Raw genomic sequence first — 23827 nt, 5'->3', positions numbered from 1 at the left:
GTGAACAATTTAACTGAGCCCCAATGATGGAAACAGATACTGAATGGATGCATGATGAGGGAGCTTGAGGACGGCTGAATCACACATAGAGATACACTCATCTTGATTAAACATGTGCCCAATCATTTCATTTACAGGCTCAGGTTTCTGTAACAACTGTCCTCTCTAATCCTCACCTATGTAGACGGCAGTTCTACGGTCGTCTCCTGAAGGCAGAACAGACTCTATGCGGCTTTCTTTAGAGTCAGACCAGTAGATTCTGTCACTGTTGGTGAAGTCGATTGACAGACCGGTGGGCCAACCCAGGCCATCGGCCACTAGGACTTTCCTCTCCTGACCATCCAGCCAAGAGCACTCGATCTTTGCTGCGTCCCCACGGTCTGCCCAGTACAACATCCTGCAGATACATCGACCGTTAAATCAGGTATCAAACGTATAAATTGAATAAACATTAAGTGAAGCAAAACTACATAAACTGCCTGATATTCAGTGAGTGTGTTTGCTAATTTACTGTCTAACAAGTGTAGTAGCCCTGTCTGTCTCACCCTAGTCGTGGGTTGACAGCCACAGCAGACGGGTGTCCCAGCTCGGTCTTAACTAGGTGCTTTCTGTAGCGTCCATCCAACATGGCCACCTCTAACCTCTTCACCCTGGAGTCTGCCCAGTAAAGGTTCCTAGAAGAATACAGAACTATTCACAAAATATGCTCTGACACATGAAAACGTGCTATCAAGAGGCTGTATACTTGTTTCTGAAAATAAAATTCTTCACCAATCCCCATCTCTCATACTCATACAGCACTTATAAATTAATAATAAACTAGTAAAACTATAAAGTAATACTGAGGGAAGTGAAGAAATGTCAGCGCTAACACACCTGCCCACCCAGTCCACAGCAATGCCTTCTGGTCTGGTGATGTACTTGATGCCGAGGTCGACAGCAGCACCGATGTTGTTACTGCCATCATCCACTGAAGGTATATATGCTCTCTTAATGGCACCCGGGACAGAGTCCTTACTAGCTACGGTGAAGTACACCATACCTGACAAAATACAAGGAAATCATCAACATTATTTGACTAAAGGTTTGACCTTTTCACAGTAAGTGGTATAAATCTGCATGAGACCTACTGGATCCGGCATTGTTGTGGTCCCAGTCGTAGTCCAGAGCCATAATGTGCTCCTCTTCTTGGAGGGAGTCGTGGTAGGTGTCTGTCTGCAGGTTGAACCTCCGGATACGAATGTTCTCTGGGAGAAGCAGCAAGGGAGTCGCTCCTGTGGAAGACACAGACATTTATACATTTATAATTCTTTCTCATAACTACAACTACTGCTACACAATGAGAAAACAGTTTTGCTGAAACATTATTCTATTTATTTAATACACAACCTGCATTTTTCAGCAGCCTACAAAGGAGCCACTTATTATAATTATACTTTGTACAGATTAAAACAGTGAGGCCTCCACAGTGAAGAGGTTAAGCAGATCGTCTTTCAACAACAACAGACACAAGAATTTCTTTTATGTCACAACTGCATTCATGTTGGTTGAAATCTATAGTAGGAAAATGAAAAGAGGATCCTAACTAGATTTACTGTCACATCATTAATAAGTTATAAGATACAGATTAGTTCTATCTGCCTCTATATCTCCTTTTTCCTCTTTATTATATTTAAGGGAGACCAACTAAATTCATTTCAGTAAGCCATCAAGTCAACTTGACTTGTTGACCACATCTATGTGTTTGCTCTGGTTAAACAATGGCTCATAATAAGGTTATTCTCACCCTCAGCCTCGCACATGTTGCCGCTGCCCACTTTCCGGTAGCCGGGGACACACTCACAGTCGTAGCCGCCCTTTTTGTTCTTACAGGCCTGAGGGCAGGTGCCATATACCTCGCATTCATTAATGTCTGGGAGAATGAGAGGACGCTGTGAGAAAGTACACTCTTGTTTGCAGATTTGGTGAGTGTGGTTTTTAACTGGAAATATGACATTTTAGTAAATATTCATTCATTCATGTTGTCTTTTGTGTGTGAGTTAATTAAAATGGAGCACTCTAAGCGGCCCTCCATCTGTCTGTATGTGTGTGTGTGTGTGTGTGTGTGTGTGTGTGTGTGTGTGTGTGTGTGTGTGCGTGTCCGTACCCTGGCAGGTGTAGGTGCTGTCTGGGTCCACTCTGTATCCGGGTCTGCAGGAGCAGATGAAACCGGTGCCGTTCAGGTTGGTGCACTCATGCTGGCACAGCTTCTCCTCACAGTTGCGGTCGTGGCCAAAATCTGGGACCAGACAACACAGAGCACGCTCTCTGACACATTTAAAACAGCCTTTATCTCTCATTTTATGAGCTGTACGTTCATGACATCCATTGATAAATCAGCCAACAGGACATTTCAGAGCTTCACACTTTGGCCGAGGTTAGAGAAAATATCTATAAACATGACATCCGCATCCATCCATCATCATTTTGAGAAAATTATCTCAAAATGCAATCTTTAGATATCTTTTTAGGGAATGTTTTTTTTTCATAATTATAAGATTCCTATCTCATAATTGTGGGATCCATACTTCATGATTACAACATCTTTTCTCATAATTATAAGTCACTTGGGTACTTGGGTAACCTGGACAAGCAGCAGAAAATGAAGTGGATAGATAAGTCATAATCACAGAAGATCATTATGAGTAAACATCATTGAAATTATGCAACACATATAATTTTTTTATTTTTGGTGAATGCAATATGTTGCTGTGGCCTTGATCTGCTATTATCTGTGTACATAATGTACTATCGTTAAGTTTTCAATGCTGAACCAAAACATTTAAAATCTTGCAATCTTAAAAGATTTGAAAGTGCATTAGGGGATAACTGTAAGGTCACATTTTGTCATCAAAGAGGATTCACAGTGTTCGTTTCGAACAACATTTAATTACTGACTCTAAACTGACACCAACAGAGGATATTGAAAGTCAGTGCATGAGTGTTTTGTTTTGCTACTCACTGCAGCCTAACTCGTCAGTGTGGTCCCCACAGTTGTCATTGTGGTCACAAACGTATGGCAGGGCCACGCAGAGTCCGTTGGTGCATTTAAACTCTTCCAGTGTGCAGGGGGCCAGCGTGGGCTCTCGGCCTGAGAAGGACACAGGAATGAGTCATCAACACAAGCATGCAGGGAATAGTAGAGTGGGTATGCAACCCATCTGTAGAAGCATGTCCACCTCCACTGAACTAAAACTGAACAGCTTATTCTACAGTGTCACTCCTCACTCCCAAACTGTCTGAATACCAAACAAAAAAGAATAACTAAAGTGTGTGTAAATGAGTGGACTGCCCACACTTGCAGATAAAAATAACCCCAAGCATCCCACACAGTCAACTCTTGTTTGTCTTTACTTTCTCCTCCCTAACAACTAATGGACTCAGAGGATCTATCCAATGTCCACCACCTATTTAATCTCCTCTCAAAATAATTTGCTGTGATTGATGTTTAAGCTGATTGTGTAACAATTCCCTAAAACAGAGCATTTCCTTATCCCTTGTATGCTTCAGGCTTTGTGTCCTGTGCAGACACACTGATGTCATTCTGGGATTTCCCATTTCACTGGCCTTAAAGAGGAAGGTACAGGAGGCATTAGTATTATTCAAAATAATCCTTGGTGGTCACAAAAACTGATGATCAGTGGTGCATCTGCTGAACCTGAAGTTCAGAAATCTAAGAAATTACTATGTTTAAAAAGACAAAACCTAATTAATTTATTGCAAATAGAGACAAAGTGGCTCTAAGTTTATCTCTGCATGTGTGTATTTGCATTTCTGCTTGTTTTTGTGTGTTTACACTTCCATACCTCACTCAAACTTACTTGTGGTCAAGCTGGTATTTATTTGCACCTGTTAACCTTCAATAATAATTGTTGTTCTCATTTGGAACCTTAAACCTTCCATCCAGTGTTTAGTTTGTACACTGCAACATTTCTACTCATAACAGCCATGATGAACTATGCAGATTGTGGTTGTGTGAGTCATACAGAGTTCTTCCTTCTCGTCGCTGCCGTCTCCACAGTCGTCCTTCTGGTTGCACAGCCGGCCGGAGTCAATACAGTAGCCGTTTGCACAGCGGAACTTGGACGGCATCTCACAGGCGACGTTCACTGCACAAACACACACAAACACACACAAATCTGTGTTCAGACTAATCTGCAAGTATATGTTATTAAAAACACACTGCTGTTATTGATGTTAGCTTATCAGGTCTTTAAGTGTTAAGTTCTCTCTACATCATTGACTTAATTATGAGATAGATTTAAGGGGCTGATTTCGTCCAGAGTCTTTGATCACTTAATAGTATTTGATGAAGAGAAAATGAGTTTGTATTTACCAGTTTATGTATGAGACAAATTACTAAAATGAAAATCCTCTAAATATTTTTTGATTCCTCATATTTAGCTCCGGCCGGGCCCAGCCCAAATGGACGACGTGGGTCCGACCTCCTGTGGGCCCACCACCCGCAGAGGGAGTCGTAGGGGTCGGGTGCTATGTGGCACGGGTGGCGGTCGAGGCAAAGTGCCCCGACGACCTGGGCCTCGGAGACAGCCTCTGGCTGTAGGGACATGGAATGTCACCTCGCTGGGGGGGAAGGAGCCGGAGCTTGTGCGGGAGGTTGAGAGGTACCGGCTAGATATAGTCGGGCTCACCTCCACTCACAGCTTGGGCTCTGGAACCCAGCTCCTCGAGAGGGGCTGGACTCTCCATTTCTCTGGTGTTGCCCGCGGTGTGCGGTGGCGGGCTGGTGTGGGCTTGCTTATAGACCCACAGCTCAGCCGCCATGTGTTGGAGTTTACCCCGGTGAACGAGAGGGTTGCGTCCCTGTGCCTTCGGGTCGGGGACAGGTCTCTCACTGTGGTTTCGGCCTATGGGTCGAACAGCAGTGCAGTGTACCCGGCCTTCTTGGAGTCCCTGGGAGGGGTGCTGGATGGTGCGCCGACTGGGGACTCCATTGTTCTACTGGGGGACTTCAACGCCCACGTGGGCAGCGACAGTGAGACCTGGAGGGCCGTGATTGGGAGGAATGGCCTCCCCGATCTGAACCCGAGTGGTGTTCTGTTGTTGGACTTCTGTGCTAGACACAGATTGTCCATAACAAACATATCTGACCTCCGTCCGTGTGTTCTGGACACTCGGGTGAAGAGAGGGGCTGAGCTGTCCACTGATCACCATCTGGTGGTGAGTTGGATCCGCTGGCAGGGGAGGAAGCCGGAGAGACTCGGCAGGCCCAAGCGTATCGTGAGGGTCTGTTGGGAAGCAGTACCCTACCAACACTGTTTACAGTGAGGGTGGGGAGCTGTTGACCTCGACTGGGGATGTCGTCGGGCGGTGGAAGGAATACTTCGAGGATCTCCTCAATCCCACCGCCAGGTCTTCCATTGAGGAGGCAGAGGCTGGGGATTCAGAAGTGGACTCGTTCATCACCCAAGCCGCAGTCGCCGAGGTGGTCAGAAAGCTCCTCGGTGGCAAGGCACTAGGGGTGGACAAGATCCGCCCTGAATATCTCAAGTCTCTGGACGTACAGGGACTGTCTTGGTTGACACGTCTCTGTAACATCGCCTGGCGGTCGGGGACAGTGCCTCTGGAATGGCAGACTGGGGTGGTGGTCCCTCTTTTTAAGAAGGGGGACCGGAGGATGTGTTCCAACTATAGGGGGATCACACTCCTCAGCCTCCCCGGGAAAGTTTATTCCAGGGTACTGGAGAGGAGGATACGGCCGATAGTCGAACCTCGGATTCAGGAGGAACAATGCGGGTTCCGTCCCGGTCGCGGAACACTGGACCAGCTCCACACTCTCCATTGGGCGCTCGAGGGTTCATGGGAGTTTGCCCAACCTGTCCACATGTGCTTTGTGGACTTGGAGAAGGCATTCGACCGTGTCCCTCGTGGCATCTTGTGGGGGGTGCTTCGGGAGTATGGGGTCCGGGGCCCTTTGCAAAGGGCTGTCCGGTCCCTGTACGACCGGAGTAGGAGTCTGGTTCGCATTGCCGGCAGTAAGTCAGACCTGTTCCCAGTGCATGTTGGACTCCGGCAGGGCTGCCCTTTGTCACCGGTTCTGTTCATTATTTTTATGGACAGAATTTCTAGGCGCAGCCAGGGGCCGGAGGGGGTCCGGTTTGGGGACCGCATGATAGCATCTCTGCTTTTTGCGGATGATGTTGTCATGTTGGCTTCGTCGGGCCGAGACCTCCAGTGTGCACTGGGGCGGTTTGCAGCCGAGTGCGAAACGGCTGGGATGAGAATCAGCACCTCCAAGTCCGAGGCCATGGTTCTCGACCGGAAAAAGGTGGTTTGCCATATCCGGGTTGGTGGAGAGTCCTTGCCTCAAGTGGAGGAGTTCAAGTATCTCGGGGTCTTGTTCACGAGTGGGGGAAGGATGGAGCGTGAGATCGACAGGCGGATCGGTGCAGCGTCTGCAGTAATGCGGTCGCTGTATCGGTCCGTCGTGGTGAAGAGGGAGCTGAGCCAAAAGGCAAAGCTCTCGATTTACCGGTCGATCTACGTTCCTACCCTCACCTATGGTCATGAACTTGATCTCGGATACAAGCGGCCGAAATGAGTTTCCTCCACAGGGTGGCCGGACTCACCCTTAGAGATAGGGTGAGGAGTTTGACCATCCGGGAGGAGCTCGGAGTAGAGCCGCTGCTCCTCCACATCGAGAGGAGCCAGCTGAGGTGGCTCGGGCATCTGTTTCAGATGCCTCCTGGACGCCTCCCTGGGGAGGTTTTCCGGGCATGTCCCACCGGAAGGAGGCCCCGGGGAAGACCCAGGACACGCTGGAGGGACTACGTCTCTCGGCTGGCTTGGGAACGCCTCGGGGTCCCACCGGATGAGCTGGAGGAGGTGTCTGGGGCCCGGGAAGTTTGGGCATCTCTGCTAAAACTGCTGCCCCCGCGACCCGACCCCGGATAAGCGGTTGAAAATGGATGGATGGATGGATATTTAGCTCATTACTAAGGATTATGGTTGGAATTGTAATGTGATTTAAGGAATGAAAGATTATGTTGATAACACAGGGAAATAAACAGTCAACAAACTTTTTACAGTTTTTTGCACAACACACAAACAAAATGTTTCTCACAGCATAAACTGAGCTGTTCATCAGAGCGGTCGCCACAGTCATCAGTGCCATCACACACCCAGCCCTGGCTTACACACAGATGGTTCCCGCACTGGAACTGGTGCTGAGGGCACCAACGGCCTCCTGGGTAACGAGTAGCTGTTGGGGTGGGGAAAGTAGTTAATCTCTGATATCACTGTTTGTACATTTTTACTGTAAGAAGATCTGTTGATTATCACTTTTCAGGATTTTGCAGCTCTGTCAGTCTCCATTCTGCATCAAGCACACGAAGTCCAGAACAACAACAGTGGCAACGTTTTATGTCTTTAATAGATAGTGGAGGATAAATAGATGATGGGACATGAAGGGGACATATGGTGGACAGCTTAAACCCTAGACCACTAGTGCACCCCACTAGTCCACAGTTTAACCATACCATATGTAGACCAAATGTTTGGACGTGGAACAAAAGCAACCATCCCAAACTGTCAGTTGTAAACATCCATTAGTTCTTGATGAGCTTGTTAAGCCACTTTGTAGTTCCATTATCGTACTGTGGTACACTGTAGTTGTACTGGTACATCATGCAATTATACAATGCTATCACCAACTATAATAGACATTGTGTGTGTTTAAGTAAGTGATTTACATGACTGCGTTAAACTGCTTCTTGAAGTGCGTGTGCTGTTTGTCCCACTGTAATGTATTTTACACATTCTCATACAAGGACATACAGATACCTAATGCACATATTCGAGATACAAGTGTACTAAAATGCTGTAAGGGCCAAGCAGTTTGCCATTAGTTTTCTGTTGTTTACTTACGACAGCTGGTCTCATCTGACAGGTCCTGACAATCAGGACGGCCATCACACTGCAGAGCAGCGGGGATACAGTGACCCGAGACACACTGGAAAGAACCTTCATGACACGTGTGCAACTCTGGAAGACAGCCAGGATGGTAACGTGTGTGTGCTGTTTATGACAGATAGAATATTTCAAAGCAGTGAGTTTGTGTGCAGCAGCTGCTCACCACAGTCCCGCTCGTCTGAGTTGTCCCCGCAGTCGTTGTCATGGTCACACACCCAGTTTCCAGGGATGCACTGTGCATCGTCGCATCGAAACTCACTTTCAGAGCAAGGCCTTGGCTCTATAGTTCACAATCACGACAAGGGAGAGACATACACGTCTTCAGTATGAATCAGAATGAGGCTTTTCTGTTCACACACTCACCCTACACAGGCTCAATTATACAAAACGTCAGTTTTTTTCCCCCAAGATGATTTAAATCTACAGTGTGAGCAAGTATGAGTAAAATGGCATGGTGAGATCAGAAGGAATATTATATTACTAAATGTTTTTGGAAACTGAGATTGAATCATAATCCAAATTACAAGGCTAAACTGAACTAAACAAGTAGAGAAATACATTTTGTGGACATGCAACTCTCGTTGGTTTGAGATAGATCGAGCTGAAAAATATGAAGTACACTCACGGCAGTTCCTTTCATCTGAACCATCGCCACAGTCATTGTTGCCATCACAATGCGAGCGGATGGGGACACAGCGGTGGTTGTCACAGCGGAAATCTCCCAGAGGGTCACAGGTCACGTCCTCTGTTCAAAGACAAAGTCAAAAATGGATATATGAAGATGATTCAACATGTGGTTAATCAGTGATCTCGTGTTTAGAACCCCAGATATGTTGAAATACATACAATTTGCTGTGCATCGTGCAAAGAGGCATGCTCAGACAGGCAATTTAATCAGTTTAATCAACTTGTACTACTTGTTCTACCGGACGTTGACTCAAACTTTCCTGCCTATTGAAGTAAATGTCAAAAATACCGTGTTAATAGTATGTAACCGGTACGCAAAAGTCCCTCTGCTATTTCAAGTTTTCTATTTCCAACTGCAGTTCAGAGTACTAACAGAAAAATGTACATCTCTGTTCATCCTAAAGAAAGCTCTGACAGCAATTTACAGTGTTTTACTGCCAAATCTGGTTGTTGGCCTTGTTGTTCTCAATTAGTGTTGTCTTTCTTACAGCCCTGCCCTCACATCAAAACAAATCCGCTGACACACGAGCACTGACCGCAGCCTTGCTCGTCGCTGTTGTCGATGCAGTCATTGGTGCCGTCACAGCGCGCCCACTGAGGAATACAGCGGTAGTTTGTCTTGCAGGAGAACTCTGTGTTCTCGTCACACTTGTAGTCTGGACCCACTGGACAGAGAAAGAGAGGAGTGAGAGACATGAGACATGGGAAAGAGGTGAGAGTAAGTCGCAGAAAATGACAAAGTATTATGAAAAAAGGTGAGAAAGACAAATAAGGGTTAGGGTAAGACAGTGAGTAAGAGCAGAAGGAAGGGAATAGTGAAAGGAGTACTGAATACTGTTTCTCACAATGTTAGAAAAACCCAATATCCCATCATTAATTCACTCAGATTCCTCTTGGGACATGGCTGATTCTACAAATCTGGAGTGTTACAGGTTTAATTCCTGCCACAGCCACTGAATTTGTCATCATACCTCTCTCCTGGTCCGCCAATGTGGATAAGATCATCAGTTTAGGTAGTATATTCTGGAATTTTCTTGCTTCTTCCTGACTTTGATCTCATTATGTCCAACTTACTGCAGGTTTCATACGGCTCATCAGATCCATCCCCACAGTCGTCCTGGGCGTCACATACATAGCTCGATGGCAGACAGTGCCCGTTGGCACATTGGAACTGTCCCGGTCTGCAGGTCTTCTGGGAGCAAGTCTCTGCGTCCTCGTCGCTGCCGTCTGAGCAGTCGTTTACTCCGTCGCAGTGCCAGGACACGGGGATGCACTTCTTGTTTTTACACTGGAACTGATTTTCCTGGCATCGGTGGTCACCTATGGGAACAGACTACAGTTTGACCACAGTCCAAACTCAGCCATCTGCCTGAACTCAGTCTGAAGTGTGAGGGCCTCTCCTGAGGTTAAGCCTGGCTGAGGCCTGAATTGTATTTTTCAGTAAAACAAAAGTGAAAATTACATAAAAACTATTTGGCCAGACTTAAAATAATCACGGTTAATAAACTCTGATTTCAGTTTCCTGTGTGATTTTCTACACTGTGGCAGTTTATTACAGCAACTATGTTAATTGTAATACTGCAGAGAGCTGCATCCTCGTCTGAGCCGTCAGGGCAGTCTGAGTGGCCGTCACAGAGGAAGCCGGGGTAGGTGCAGTTGCCGTCCTGACACTGGAACTGGCCAATGGGGCAATGACGGGCCGGGCAGGTCTGAGGTTCATCTGAGCCGTCACCGCAATCTGACTGGCCGTCACACTTCCACCATATAGGGACACACCTGAGGACAACAGAGAGCACAAACAGGTTCATAGAATATAAATGTAAAATTTATAATTAAGATGACTCAGTGTGTGCATCATTAGTATTTTTTTTTTAAACTAAGTTAAGTCATATATTCACACACCTTTATGGACAATTATCCAACATATTAAAATCCCATTCCTTTTCATTATTTTTGAAAGACTTGGATAGAGAAGTGAGACCAGCTAGATGAATGGATCAGTGAAATGGGCAGACAAGTGTTTTTACATCTCACTGACCTCTCATTGTCCCCGCAGCGGAACTGAGTGCTGGAGCAGTCAGCGACACACTGGATCTTGAAGCCCCCGGCGAGACCAATGAAGTGATCTGGACACTGGCAGGAAGCTTGCTGCCCACCAGGGCCAATCAGACACAAATGACTGCAGGTCAGATGATGGGAGGAACAGGGGTTTTCACCTGGGAAATAAGTAATTAAAAACAACATTTTGGTCAATTCTGAGCTGAGACCTTCTTTGCATGGCCCTCTCTCTCTCCCCCAACTTCCTATCTGCTTCTTCACTATACTGTCGAATGAAGGCAAAAATGCTAAAAAATAAAATAAATAATGAAATAAATGAATAAAAGCATCCTCAGATCAAATGTACGTACTACGAGGCTGTCTGTAGGGGTGGTAGACATGGATGTCATATGGCCGATGTGTGTTGTTGCCCATGACTGTGCGCTGTTCGCCAGTGTACTTGTGGGCCTTCTCCACTGTGTGTGTGTTCCAGTCCGTCCAGTAAATCCAGTCTTCAAAAAGGGAAACAGCAAAGACATGGGGGAGAGTTCCAGCAATGGCGCGGTGTCGGTTCTGGCCATCCATGTCTGCAAAGCTGAAGGTTGATACAGTGGAGAGTTAAGGCACAATGCAGGCATTTTACTGGTGGTAATGTACTGTGATTGTCTCTAAACTCACTCCAGGAAGTTAAGGTGGGAATCAGCAAAGAAGATCTTGTTGGTGGTGTAGTCTATGGTCAGAGCACTGGGCCACTCCAGCTTGGTTGTGATAATGGCAGTGACATTGGTTCCATCCATGCCAGCTCTGCCGATATATGCTGTGTCACCCCAGTCGGTCCAGTACAGCCATCTGGAATCAAAACAGGAACAGGAAGGAAGAACACAGGAGGGATGGAAATATTCAAATTTAAGATTAAAGACTCAATCGTAGTGAACATTTACCATTATAAATCTCAAATAGTAAACAGCTAATAATACCTAATATTATATTTCTAGACACATTTTATTTCCTTTCATATTCCTCCGCCTAACTGGACCAGTGTAGTAGACAGCACATGATTACATAGCCCATTTAAATAATTATTATTAGATATTGTGTAGATATTGAGTGTGCGTGTCAGTACCCATATTTCGGGTTGACAGCCACAGCACGAGGCTTGCTGATAATATAAATGGCATTTCCATTTGTGAACTCTCCTGACAGCAGCCTCTTCTGGTAACGGCCATCCAGCTCCATCACATGAACTGAGCCATAATAACCGTCCACCCAGTACAACTTCCTGCAGCAGAAAAAAACATTTATTCACCGACACCCCTGCAAACATGTTTTGGCCAGTTAGACTAAATCAACCCTCATAAAAACAGTTTTTGGATATTGGTTAAAGGAGCAAAGTTCTCCTGCAAATTTTAAAATGCACACAAATCACACAATACATTTATGTGGAACTTCATTATCAAAGTTGTAATTAATTAATAAATTATTCATTAATGATGAAGCTTTAATAATAAAGGTCCTTCTCCTTCACACACCTGCCCACCCAGTCCAGTGCCAGGCCTTCTGCTCCTCTAATGTCATTATCCACCAACGTCTCCCTGTCAGTGCCGTCAAAACGCATCCTCTCAATCTTTCCTGCCCCTGCATCCAGCCAGTATAGCCTCTTCTCAGAGTGGTCAAAATCTAACGCCATCACATTGGACAGCCCCTGCAGGACTATACTCAAATGGGACCCGTCAGTGGTCAAATTGCGGATGTAGTAGCGATTACTGTACAACAGGTATGGAGCAATGCCACTGTTCTGACGACAGGTGCGTCCATCTGCTTCACGGATGTACCCCGGAGCACATTTGCAGTGGTACGAGCCAACAGTGTTCTCGCAGATCTGGCTACAGACAGCAGGTGTGCTGAAACACTCGTTGAGGTCCTCACAGGCTTTGCCATCTGGCATGAGTCGGTAGCCGGGGTTGCAGGAGCAATAGTAACCAGTGAGGGTGTCGGTACAAATCTCGGCACACTTGTGGACTGATGGGTTGCGGCACTCATTGACTCCTAAACACAACAAGGAAAGAAGACGAAGTGGAGAAAAGGCAACAAAACAAGGTGACACAGATATACACTACTCACAAAGAGTTAGGGATATTCGACTTTCAGGTGAAATATATGGAAAATGTAAAAAGTGAATGCTACAGTGATATTATATCATGAAAGTAGGGCATTTAAGTAGAAGCATGCAATGGTAATTTTATTCATCTTAAACAACTTATTGAAAGAAAATCTAACAGTGGTAGGTATACCACAACAAAAAATTTTCGGTGCCTCAATAAATTGGGATGTGGCCAAAGGACGTCCACTCCTCTCCTTTCTGTGACTCTTCCAGTCACTCTGTATCACTGTTACAACTTCCTTATGACACTCTGAGCTCAGTGAACACCTCTGTCTGAGGACTTCCTGTTTGAAGCCTCGCAATGGCGAGGTGCTGCTGATCAATTGTTAGGTGTCGTCTTGGTCTCATGATGTCAGAATGTGAACAGCATGATGAGGAGGACTGTTTAAATACCAATTCTAACTGAAGCAGGAAATGTATTGGTGGATTCATGGATCAAACCTGTTGTGAATTTTGCTGTTAAGCTTCTTGTTAGAGAACAGCAACTTGTGCAAAAAGTACTGAAACACTGAACAGTTGGACATGTATATTCAAAAGTTTAGAGAAGGTCACATTAAGTTCACCTGGAAAGTTTAGAATGCATTTTAGGTTCATCATGAAATTTCACCTGAAAGCCGAATATCCCTAACTTTTTGTGAGTAGTGTATGTTTGAGAGACCCCAATGCGATTTTAATCAGTGAAAAAAAATTATTCATATTCATCTCACAAAAATGTAAAACATTTGCTGGATACAACCTCTTAAACTTGAGCAATTATTGCGCTTCGCTATTTTTTTGTCATAGTATCATTAACACTGTTGTTGGACAGTTGTGAAACAAAACAAAAAATTTAAGAAGCTGGAAATTTACTTTATTAAATTTAGATACTTTAACAATTAAAATTATTTTAATCAATAATATGATATAATTTAATACAACAGACAATGAAAATAATCATTAATTGCTGTCCTTAAGTACTAAAAAATGTGTATTTTCATATAATTTGAGAGCTGAGAATGTCGACATTTGTACTAGTACTTAAATATGTTTTTTTTTTCTAAACATTAGAGGTAATATTTTGTTCTGTATCCTGCCCGAGGGGGGATGCCCATTTTCCACTAAATTCACATTAATATTGTCACACAATGTCACATTTTTATATCTCTCACCACAGCCATTTTCATCGCTGTTGTCCTGGCAGTCCTTCTGTCCGTTGCACACCTTACTGTTGTCGATACACTCGCCTGACTTGCACATGTACTGCTGGGGAGCACAGGTGAGCTGTGGCGTGATGCACAAGCTGTCTGCCTCATCTGAGCCATCCATACAGTCACTCTCCCCGTCGCATGTGAAGGAGGCAGAGATGCAGGCTCCGTTACCGCAGGTGAACTGGTTGCTGCTGCATGTGTCATAGATACAATCCAACTCATCACTGCCGTCCCCACAGTCGTTCACACGGTCACAGCTGCGGAGGAGGAATAATTCATCAGACTATTTAGTGACAGGAGAATTATTTTCCGGACTGGTAACCAAATGTCTACTTTTATTCTCTCCCACACACATTTCCTACTTACTGGTAGGGCAGGAAAATGCAAAGTCCGTTGGAACAGGCAAACTCGTTCATATGGCAGGTGCGGTTTGGGCAGTTCTGGAGCTCATCGGCCGCGTTGGCGCAGTCTTTCTCCCCATCACAGACAAAGCTTAAGGGTACACAACGAGGGTGGCCGGGGTACCAGGTTGGGCAGGTGAACTGGTTGGAACTGCAGTTACGTTGGCCTGCAGGAGACAAAGAGAGGATGACAAGGGTCAACCGAACATGAACATGTGCAATACAGTATCACACATTTAGCTGTAGAGCTCAAACACTAAACAATACACAGATATGATACCAGTATGACCCTCGCTGGGTAAAACTACAACGTAATAAATAAAGTGTTACTCACCGCACTGCAGCTCAGGAGCCTCGTCACTGTTGTCCCAGCAGTCGTTGTTGCCATCACATACCATTGACTGAGGGATGCAGTTTCCATTCGTACAAGTGAACTGGCTGGGACTGCATGTTCTGATTACATCCTCTGCACGGGGACAAAGACGAAGTATTTTGTAATAAAGAGGCAAAAAGAAAGGGAAAAAAAGCAAAAAAAGGAATACCTTGCCTATTTTCAACTAGCTTTGTATCTTAACAATGTTTTAATTGTCCACCTGCATCTCAAATTGTGAGTTACAATATATAAAAAGCTGTAAACAACTCACTAAACAAATAAAAAAACCACACTGGAAACAGAAAGTAATCAAGTCATATCAAGATTTGTAGACATTGAGCATACACTCTGAGTTTAAGTTGCACCTGTCTAAAAAGCCAAAAAGTCAAATCTAAATGCAAAGAACTCACCACAGGAAGGAGGTTCATCTGTCCCATCACTGCAGTCGCGGATGGAGTCACACACCCAATAATCAGGGATACATTTCCCTTCATCGCAGCGGAACTGGTCCGGAGAGCATGTACGACCCGCTGTAGCACAGTTTCAGCAATATCAATGTAGCGTTTTAGTGAATCTATTCAGCAAGTAAAACATTAACTTGGAAAGTACAGTTGTTCCAAATGTGTCGCTCTCTCTTTCTTACGCTCTCTCATTTAGCAGACAAAAAAACTTACCGCAGAAGAGAGGATTCTCATCCCTGTTGTCTCCACAGTTGTTGTAGCCATCACAGAGGTTTTCAGGGTAGATGCAGATGTTGGTCTGGTCACACTTGACCTGGCCCGCAGGACATGTTCTGTCAGCTGAAGAGGTCACAGAAGGCAAAGATGAAAACATTATCCAGGATCGAAAACACAGGACCAGCAGTAGTCCTGTGAGACTGGACACATGCCTCAGAAACACAGAATCATATCTGGAAGGTGGATATTACAACAGTGATGTTCATCTTTATTTTACCTTTGATTGATTAAGCATCTGTTTTGTTTGATTACTCTGTCATTTGTATTTTTTTGTATTATAACAGAGTAAAAAAACAGTAACGGAGGGAGAGAAGTTACACATGTGGTGAACAAGTAGCGTTAGAGGAACAATAGTCAATCCATCAGTTAACTTATCAGTCCCTAAATCAACCTAATCATCACTCACGGCAGTTGATTTCGTCAGAGGTGGCGTTGTCTCTGCAGTCATTGTGGCCGTCACAGACGAAGGCTGCACTGATGCAGCGTCCGTTGCTGCAGGTGAACTCAGTAGCTGGGTTACATGTGGGGAAGGGGCAGCTTCGCTCATCACTGTTGTCACCGCAGTCGTCTGTGTAGTCGCAGGTGGAGCTGAGCGGCACGCAGCGCTTGTTGTCACAGGTAAAATCTATGGCTGAGCAGGTGTGGAAGGCTGGACAGGAGGAACAACACAGCGCTGATTTACTTTCCTGCTGTGATATTTATGTTTTAGACGTTCTGCTAATTTGTTACCAAAAAAGTAACCCACAGTTTAACTAACGGGCCAATATTACAAAACCACAGGTAACCAACGGTAAAAGCCAATAACAAAATGTGTGTCCCTTTTTCATGTTGGCATTTCATAGCCCATTTTAAACTTAATGGAGGGTTAAAATGCCAAAACTCATCAGGGTTTATGAACAACATTTTTACGCCTGATTACTTTTTTGGTCTGCTGCCTGTCCACTCAAAATGATCACCATCCTCTGTTTAGAGTAAGATTAAGCCTCATCTCTCACCACACACTCTCTCCAGCTCATCGGAGTTATCATGGCAGTCGTTGTAACCGTCACACTTCCAGCGCGCCAAGATGCAGTTGCCATTGAGACATGTGAACTGCTCTGACTGACAGCGATTCCCTGTGTCTTGGATGCAGTCTTTGCCGTTGTTGGCCAGGTACCACTTCCCCTGATGAGGGCACTGGCACTCAGGGCCCAATGGACCTGCAGGAGAGATTATGCAAGGTGAGGGAATTTAAGAATAGAGAGGAATTGAAGGAAACACAGAGATAATCTGTCTATTTAATTAATTGCTCCATGTGTCTCTGTGTTCACACTAATTGTTGTAAGGTCTAAGCAAATTCTAACTTCAAGTTAGAAAAACAAAACACTTACTCTTACTGTGTCTATCATGGTTTAAGACATTTTATAAAAGATGTATATTGTATTATCATATTGAAAGGCCACATACACAATTACAGGCACCAAAATGATGGATTAAATCATCAAAAGCCACATTTGCCATTTTTGAAGCCTGTATAATTACTGTGTAGCTTGAATGGTTTATTAGCTTTGGGCGGACAAGGAAGAGTCTGTTCTTACCGGAGACACAGATATGACTGCAGCCTCCATTGAACTGCTGACAGGAGCTAGAGCAGCTCTGCTGCTTAGATGCAGCATAAACATGGATGTTGTTTGGTCGGTACTGCAGGTCCTGGGCTAGCACAACAAAGCCAGACCCATCATCCTTCCCTATTCTAAAGACGGCTTTGTTATCCCTGTCGGTCCAGTAGATGTCCTGTTGGAAGACTGTTAGGGTGTATGGTTTCTGGACCCCCTGCAAGATCACTTGTCGGTTCTCACCAGTCAGAGTAGCACGCTCAATCTTATCTCTGTGGGAAGTGGGGGAGGAGTAGATGAGTTGTCAAAAGCATGTGAATAACATGGGATCTGCTGCAATACAATGCATATAAAAAAAAAACTGAACATACAATGAGGCATCAGCCCAGTAGAGCATTCTTTCCTCATAATCCAGAGTCAGGCCATTGGGCGTTATTAGGCTGCTGTTAATGATGGCAGTGCGGAAGTTTCCAGCCAGGGTGGTCCTCTCAATTTTAGCTGGACTTCCCCAGTCAGTCCAGTAGAGGTAACTAGGTAGAGAGAGCAGAGTGAGAAGGGAGAAGAGCTCATGGATATACCCTGATGATCACCCCAAAGTGAAGACAGCAATCATCACATCTATATCCAATCTGTAGACATCTGGTAGTAAAGCAACGGTCTGGTACCCCTACTTACCCATAGCAGGGGTCAACAACGATGCCTCTGGGACGGTTTGCACGGGCAATGATTGAGCGGTTCATGCCATCCAACCCCATGGACTGGACATTGCGGGTATAGTAGTCAGTGAAATAGAGACGTTTGTTGACCCAATCATACGCCAATCCCTCTGGGTCATCCAAATCTGAGCAGTGTGACAGAGCAGAGAGGATATTGAATACAGACAGCCAAAACAACGATAAGATCATGAAGGAAATTAGAAAATGAAACGGGTTGAGAGAGGAGAGTGAGAATATAACAGGAAGAAAAATACACAAAGGGAACACAGTAACAATTAATGCTAAGATCTTGTACCTGAAGCTAAGATGACAGGCGGGCTGGTGATAGATGTCGTAGTGATGTAGCCAATTTTGGTCCGGCCAATCCCCATGTTATGTGTAAAGAAAATTCGCTTTTCCTTGAAGTCATAATCCAAAGCTATCAAGCTGTAGCCAAGGGGCACCGGTGGATAGGGGGTTCTGTAGTCCGCAAGGTCTAACCTCAAGCTACTCAGCGTGTAGTCTGTGGTGAAAACTACAAACTCATCTGGTCCATAACCACACGTTACTCCATCATTAAGGGGTGACCCGTGTGCACAACCACATTTTGGTTTCTCCTGGCCTGGAATGGCAAAGCACAACTGCTGGCAGTGTCCGTTATCCTCTTGACATGGGTTAAAGCCCACTTCGTTGGCAGATGTAGGCTGAACATGAGGGTCAAAGACAGCGACATCAATCACCCCATCAAGACTGTCTCGAATGACCTGCAACCATTGAAAATATTGCTTAGTTATTTAGTGGCATGAGCGTAGCATATCAAAGCAGGATCACTAAATCGTTCAACTGATTCTTAGTGTCTTTCTCTCTTGTTAGCTCTTTTCTGAGGGAATCTCTCACTAAATCATTCTCTGGACACAAGAAAGTTATGGTGCTACTAAACCAATGTTGATAGTTACAGCTGTTCCCTGGTTAGTGGTTCGTAGAGACCAACTAGGGCAGCAACTAATAATTATTTTTGATTTTGATGATTGATCAATCATCAATGCAGTTATCACAATATATAAATTTTCTGTCATTTAACTAAATTTCTCATCTCTACCACCAACCAACTCAGCCTTCACTCATGTCATTCCTTACCTACATAAAATTTGATATTTTCCATTGTCAAGTGCTACTGCAGATGCTAAATTGATGTAGTACTGCTAAATTCTATTTATGGCCCTCCAGCCATCTATGTCTCCACTACCAAACGGAGGGTTTCCTTCTTGTCCAGCCAAAGGAAATATTACTTTCCGATTGGACTGGAAAGCTGCGTTGAAATAAGACATTATGCATGGTGAGATTAGATCAGGTACATCAGAGGTGAAACAATTAATCTATTAGTACGAAAACTATTGTAATAATCAAAGATATTTTTTCTGCAAAAATACCAACCATTTGTTTGTTCCAGCTGCTCAAATAATTTTGTGCTTTTCTCTATTTTATAGTACTGCTAACATATTTTGGTTGGTTGGTTTGGCCAGACAAAACACAGCATTTGATGTGCACTTTTTACAATTTTCTGACATTTTATAGACCAAACTACAAGTTAATTAATTGAGAAAATAATCTGCAGATTAATCAATAATGAAAATAATCCTTAGTTGCAGCCCTAGTGTTCATGTTGTTAAACTATGACAACACTGTTTTGGACTAGAGTCCCTATAATTTAATATTTCAGCCCACATATTGTGTGATTCCACAACAAATTGAAAATTCTACAAATTGCTATTTATTATTGCAATGGAAAATCACAAAACAGCATCATCGTGAAAGCTGAAACTGGGTGTTAAACTCATTTACAGTACAGTACATTTAGCTCTCACCTCTGGCTGGTCAGAATTGGCAGGGTCCTTACTGGCCTGGAAGAGCTTCCCAAGCTTTTTATCCACCCACAGCATGTAGTTTCCAAATATAGCCAGGCCTGTTGGAGATGGATAACGGCTCCCATACCGGACAATCTGCCTCTGTGTGCCATCTGTGGCCATTCGGGAGATCATATCTAGAACATCATCTGTCCAGTAGAGGAAATCACTGGTGTAATCAATGGTAAGGCCCTGAGGTGATGCTAGGCTTTCTGATGCCAACACAGTGTGGTTGGTGCCATCCAGCAGGGCCCGCTCAATCTTGGGTGTTTGGCCACCATTAGTCCAGAAAAGGTAGCGAAGCTTGGGGCTGACAGCCACGTCATGGGGCTGGTCCTGGGTAGACTTCAAGAGAATCATTTGGTAGGTGGTGTTGATGGCGAGCACCTCCAGGTAAGTCTCACCGTCAAAGGCATTGGTGAAGTACATGTTACCTAAGAAGGTGAGTGAAGAGTTGTGAAAGGCGAGAATGATAGGATTACTGCGAGCAGAGAGATACAAGGCTTTAGTGCTTGACAGCATAACACTGGGGTTTAATTCTGCATGAAATAAATACACTTCAGTGAATTATTCATCTATTATCTTATTTATGCATGTAAGTATTTGTTAATATCTTTGGTAGTAGAGCCTCCGTGTAAAAATAATGGAAGAGTGAGGGAATGTTTGGATGGCTAAGTTGCTTTGTACCTGCAACCCAGTCTATCGCGAAGCCTTGGATGCCTCTTTTTCCAATGCCTGAGATGTTGACACTGTGGTAAGAGCCTCCATCAGTTTTGTCCCTGAAGATGCCTCTGTATGAGGAGGAAGTGCTGTTGTCAATCCAGTATACAAAGCCAGATTTGATATGGAGGTCCAACTTGCCCTTAATGGAGTGAGAAGCTGCAGAGGATAAAATGAGGACAAAAGGACACAAGTTGCATACTTGTAGCAACTAACACTTAACCAATAATAATCAATATGCAGAGCAGACCAGAACAATATTAAGTCAACATACTTTCACCAAAAGGCACCATAGCCTCAGAGTGGACAGAGCTGTTTATGTGGAAACCACGGATGTACTTGGGAGTGGAGACAATTGCAAAAGAATCATACTGTCCACAGTGGGAGCCATCTTCGGAGGGGCTAAAGCCTGTGGTGCAGGCACAGGTCTTTTGATTGTCTGGTTTGGGCAGACAGAGGTGGGGACAACCCCCGTTGTTGGAGCTGCAGGCGTTGGCAGTCCCTGCTGAGTCTGAGGCGGGAGAGAGAAAGAGAGTGGTGGAGGTGCATACAAGAGACAGAGCCTTCCATTTTGTCTCCTTATGACAGCTTCCTACAACACATACTTTTGCTGGGTGGAACCTCTGAAATGGTATAGAAGAGAACATCTTTTATTTTTGTCTAAATGGAGGAAAAGGAGTTTGGATTTCTTTTTTGCAATTTTGCTTATAGAGTAGTTGTATCTTGCTCGCCAAGATCCTCAGACGTCTGTCTTCTCTTGTTCCAAGAACTAGATTTAGATACAGTGACACAGCCTTTACTGCTGGGGCTCCACACCTTTAGCTTGACCTGCTTGAGGGCTTATATAGATGTAATATATTTCATTTAAAAAGATGAAATACAAGTAGTGCTTGATCCTTCTGTGTTATCCTTAAGGGGAGACACTAAACTCCTACTGAATCACTGACTCACTGGCAATAATTACATGCTGCATAACATAACAGTCTGGATGAAAACACCAAAACAAACTCAAGGACTGACTTAAATGAAAAAACACACAAATTAAATACACGTACAGTCTCTGGCGTACACTTTAACGGCATGCAGGCCAGACATGCCACTCCTCATCACCACCATATTGGCACCGGTGTCCTTGTCAACCCTCTCGATGACCTCGTAGTCCAGGTCGGTGTAGTAGAGGTGGTTCTGGTAGATCGTCAAGCCCCACGGGTGGGACAGGCCACTCACCACGGTCACCCGAGTTACTCCATCCATGGTGCCACTCTCAATCTGGACAAAAAGGAAGGAGAGGAAAAGAGGGAGATGTTACATGTCATGTCATTGAGTCAGGATCATGATCAACATGAAACTACAAGCAAATGATTAGCACAAGGGGTGATTATAACAACAAGTAGAACACAATAAGTATTAAATCAAACAATAAAGTTAAGTAGACTTTTTCACAAATAAAGAGAATTTATTTCAACATCCCAAAAACGCAGCTAACACTGAAATGTCAAACAACTGACTACCTTTTTCTTTTTAGTCTATATGCTGAGCATGTATACAGTACATACCACCCCTGAGCCCGCCACACCCCAGTACAGTTTCCCAGTAGAGACATCAGCAGTGATGAATCCTATGTTAGTCAGGTTGCCTGTGTAGAGGTTCCTGAGGTTTCCTCCATCCATGTCAGCGCTGCCAACCTTTGGAGGAACTCCACTGTCTGACCCTTTGTCTGTCCAAAACAATTTCCTGTGAGGTTAAAAGTGTAAATGGGAGAGACAACTTGAGTTAGACAGTTATCATGTGTAAGTATCAAAGGTTTTAAATTGAGCAATGTCTAAAAATTTTACATGCTGAACAAAAATGCTAAGATGCGGGCACAAATGTCTGACTAAATTACCTATTGCTTTTTATAATTTTGGGTGAGTTATTAATGAATGAATTAATTAACTAATATTTATTTAACACGCAGCCGTTTTGAAGGAATAAATCCTCTTAATTTCCATTGAAATATGTTTTGCTATTTTACCCACAGAAACTGATACTTTTTTCGCCACATCACTGACTTCAGGTGACAAATACTCTTTAGGTTTCTCTTCTCAGTGAACAAATGCTTTACCCTCGGGCTGGATCCAGGGCTATTCCCATGGGCTCTCCTGATCCCTCCGGTTTACCAGTAGAGGTGATGAGGGTCTTTCTATAGTGCTGGTCTCCATCCACACGGAGAACCTAAGTGAAGTGTAAAGTTTTGTTTATGTACTTGCACAATGACGATGCAAAAATGGAAGTGATAAAACACTGATAAAAGCCAAACAAAAGGGCAGATTAAGATGAAATTAATTTAACAAATAAATGACTAACTAAAATAAATGAAACACACAAGTGAATGACGATGAACGAATAAATTCAAAACAAATCTATAGAAAACAGAGGAGAGCATGTTTTTTTAAATGGTTAAATATAATAACTCACCATGTCACCCAAGGCTAGTTTTGGCTATGTTTCCCATTGTACTGTCAATACATTCAATAATCATATCAATCAATCAAACAATCAATCAATCACTCACTCATGCATCACATTTTGTCTCAAGGTTGCTTACCTCTATGGTTTTATCAGTGGGATTAGTGTAATACATTATTCTGCTTATCCAATCAAAAGCCAGACCAGACGGAGAGCCCATGAAAGGAGCTGGAGCAAAAGCAGCACTGTTGGTACCGCTGGTTTTCATTTGCCATATATAGCCCTGATATCAATAGAGCAATATCAAAGACCATGCTTTAGAACATGAAAACTGTAGATATTCACGTAAGCATAAATGCATACATTTTCTGGAAATAATCTACTCAAACAAAACATTCAGAAAGCCGGACCATTTTTCTCCTCTAGAAAGATACAACTCAATTATAACATGGAATAAAATTTATACAATTGTTTGTAATTACACATTTTAATCAAAAACTATCCTTGCAACACAGTATATTCATTATGTATATCATAAAACATCTCTCCAAAGTTCTATTTAAAACCTCCACTCACACTGCTCTGCACCCAATAAACAAGCTGCTCCTGGTCATCAAAGTCAATGTCCCGCTCCTGGCTGATGCCAAACACAGGGGCCATTGCATTGTTAGATGGGTCAGCGGGGTCCAGAGGAATACCAAAAATCACGGACTCTCTCACCACCATCAAAAAGGGAGCCTCATCTAGAATAGAAGTACATGTGATGAGAGGAACACAATAATCACATAAAGGGGTGCCAAGCTGAGGGAGAGAATATCAATTTTAGTAGAGACACAATACATTTAATTGGCTTCAGAACTAGAAAATGAATATTCATCCACATGGTGAAGAGAGCAAATAAAAAATGATAG

General features: G+C 44.0%; 1 protein-coding gene across 1 annotated transcript in view; it reads right to left on the bottom strand.

Moving 5' to 3' along the window:
- The window catches only part of LOC139219598 (low-density lipoprotein receptor-related protein 2-like), a 39772-nt gene that overhangs the window by 1603 nt on the left and 14342 nt on the right, over positions 1–23827 (bottom strand). Inside the window, exons 32-70 of the mRNA XM_070851518.1 lie at positions 23493–23659; positions 23056–23199; positions 22573–22682; positions 22025–22202; positions 21524–21737; positions 20743–20979; positions 20436–20627; positions 19710–20182; positions 18161–18608; positions 17825–17990; positions 17521–17679; positions 17132–17421; positions 16550–16753; positions 15961–16203; positions 15492–15617; positions 15228–15347; positions 14779–14910; positions 14410–14611; positions 14005–14300; positions 12225–12741; positions 11819–11974; positions 11374–11544; positions 11067–11290; positions 10697–10874; positions 10238–10434; positions 9733–9978; positions 9195–9323; positions 8597–8716; positions 8135–8251; positions 7927–8043; positions 7124–7261; positions 4026–4148; positions 3002–3130; positions 2147–2278; positions 1787–1912; positions 1131–1274; positions 877–1042; positions 546–674; positions 177–397 (exon numbers count right to left, since the gene is read on the bottom strand). Of these exons, the coding sequence (XP_070707619.1) occupies positions 177–397; positions 546–674; positions 877–1042; positions 1131–1274; positions 1787–1912; positions 2147–2278; positions 3002–3130; positions 4026–4148; positions 7124–7261; positions 7927–8043; positions 8135–8251; positions 8597–8716; positions 9195–9323; positions 9733–9978; positions 10238–10434; positions 10697–10874; positions 11067–11290; positions 11374–11544; positions 11819–11974; positions 12225–12741; positions 14005–14300; positions 14410–14611; positions 14779–14910; positions 15228–15347; positions 15492–15617; positions 15961–16203; positions 16550–16753; positions 17132–17421; positions 17521–17679; positions 17825–17990; positions 18161–18608; positions 19710–20182; positions 20436–20627; positions 20743–20979; positions 21524–21737; positions 22025–22202; positions 22573–22682; positions 23056–23199; positions 23493–23659 (7581 nt within the window). The remainder of the gene's footprint in view (positions 1–176; positions 398–545; positions 675–876; positions 1043–1130; positions 1275–1786; positions 1913–2146; positions 2279–3001; positions 3131–4025; positions 4149–7123; positions 7262–7926; positions 8044–8134; positions 8252–8596; positions 8717–9194; positions 9324–9732; positions 9979–10237; positions 10435–10696; positions 10875–11066; positions 11291–11373; positions 11545–11818; positions 11975–12224; positions 12742–14004; positions 14301–14409; positions 14612–14778; positions 14911–15227; positions 15348–15491; positions 15618–15960; positions 16204–16549; positions 16754–17131; positions 17422–17520; positions 17680–17824; positions 17991–18160; positions 18609–19709; positions 20183–20435; positions 20628–20742; positions 20980–21523; positions 21738–22024; positions 22203–22572; positions 22683–23055; positions 23200–23492; positions 23660–23827) is intronic.

The sequence above is a fragment of the Pempheris klunzingeri genome, chromosome 20 (assembly GCF_042242105.1).
Source record: "Pempheris klunzingeri isolate RE-2024b chromosome 20, fPemKlu1.hap1, whole genome shotgun sequence".
NCBI lineage: Eukaryota > Metazoa > Chordata > Actinopteri > Acropomatiformes > Pempheridae > Pempheris > Pempheris klunzingeri.
The sequence above is the reverse complement of the archived record's forward strand: the minus strand, read 5'-3'. Positions and strand labels throughout refer to the sequence as shown.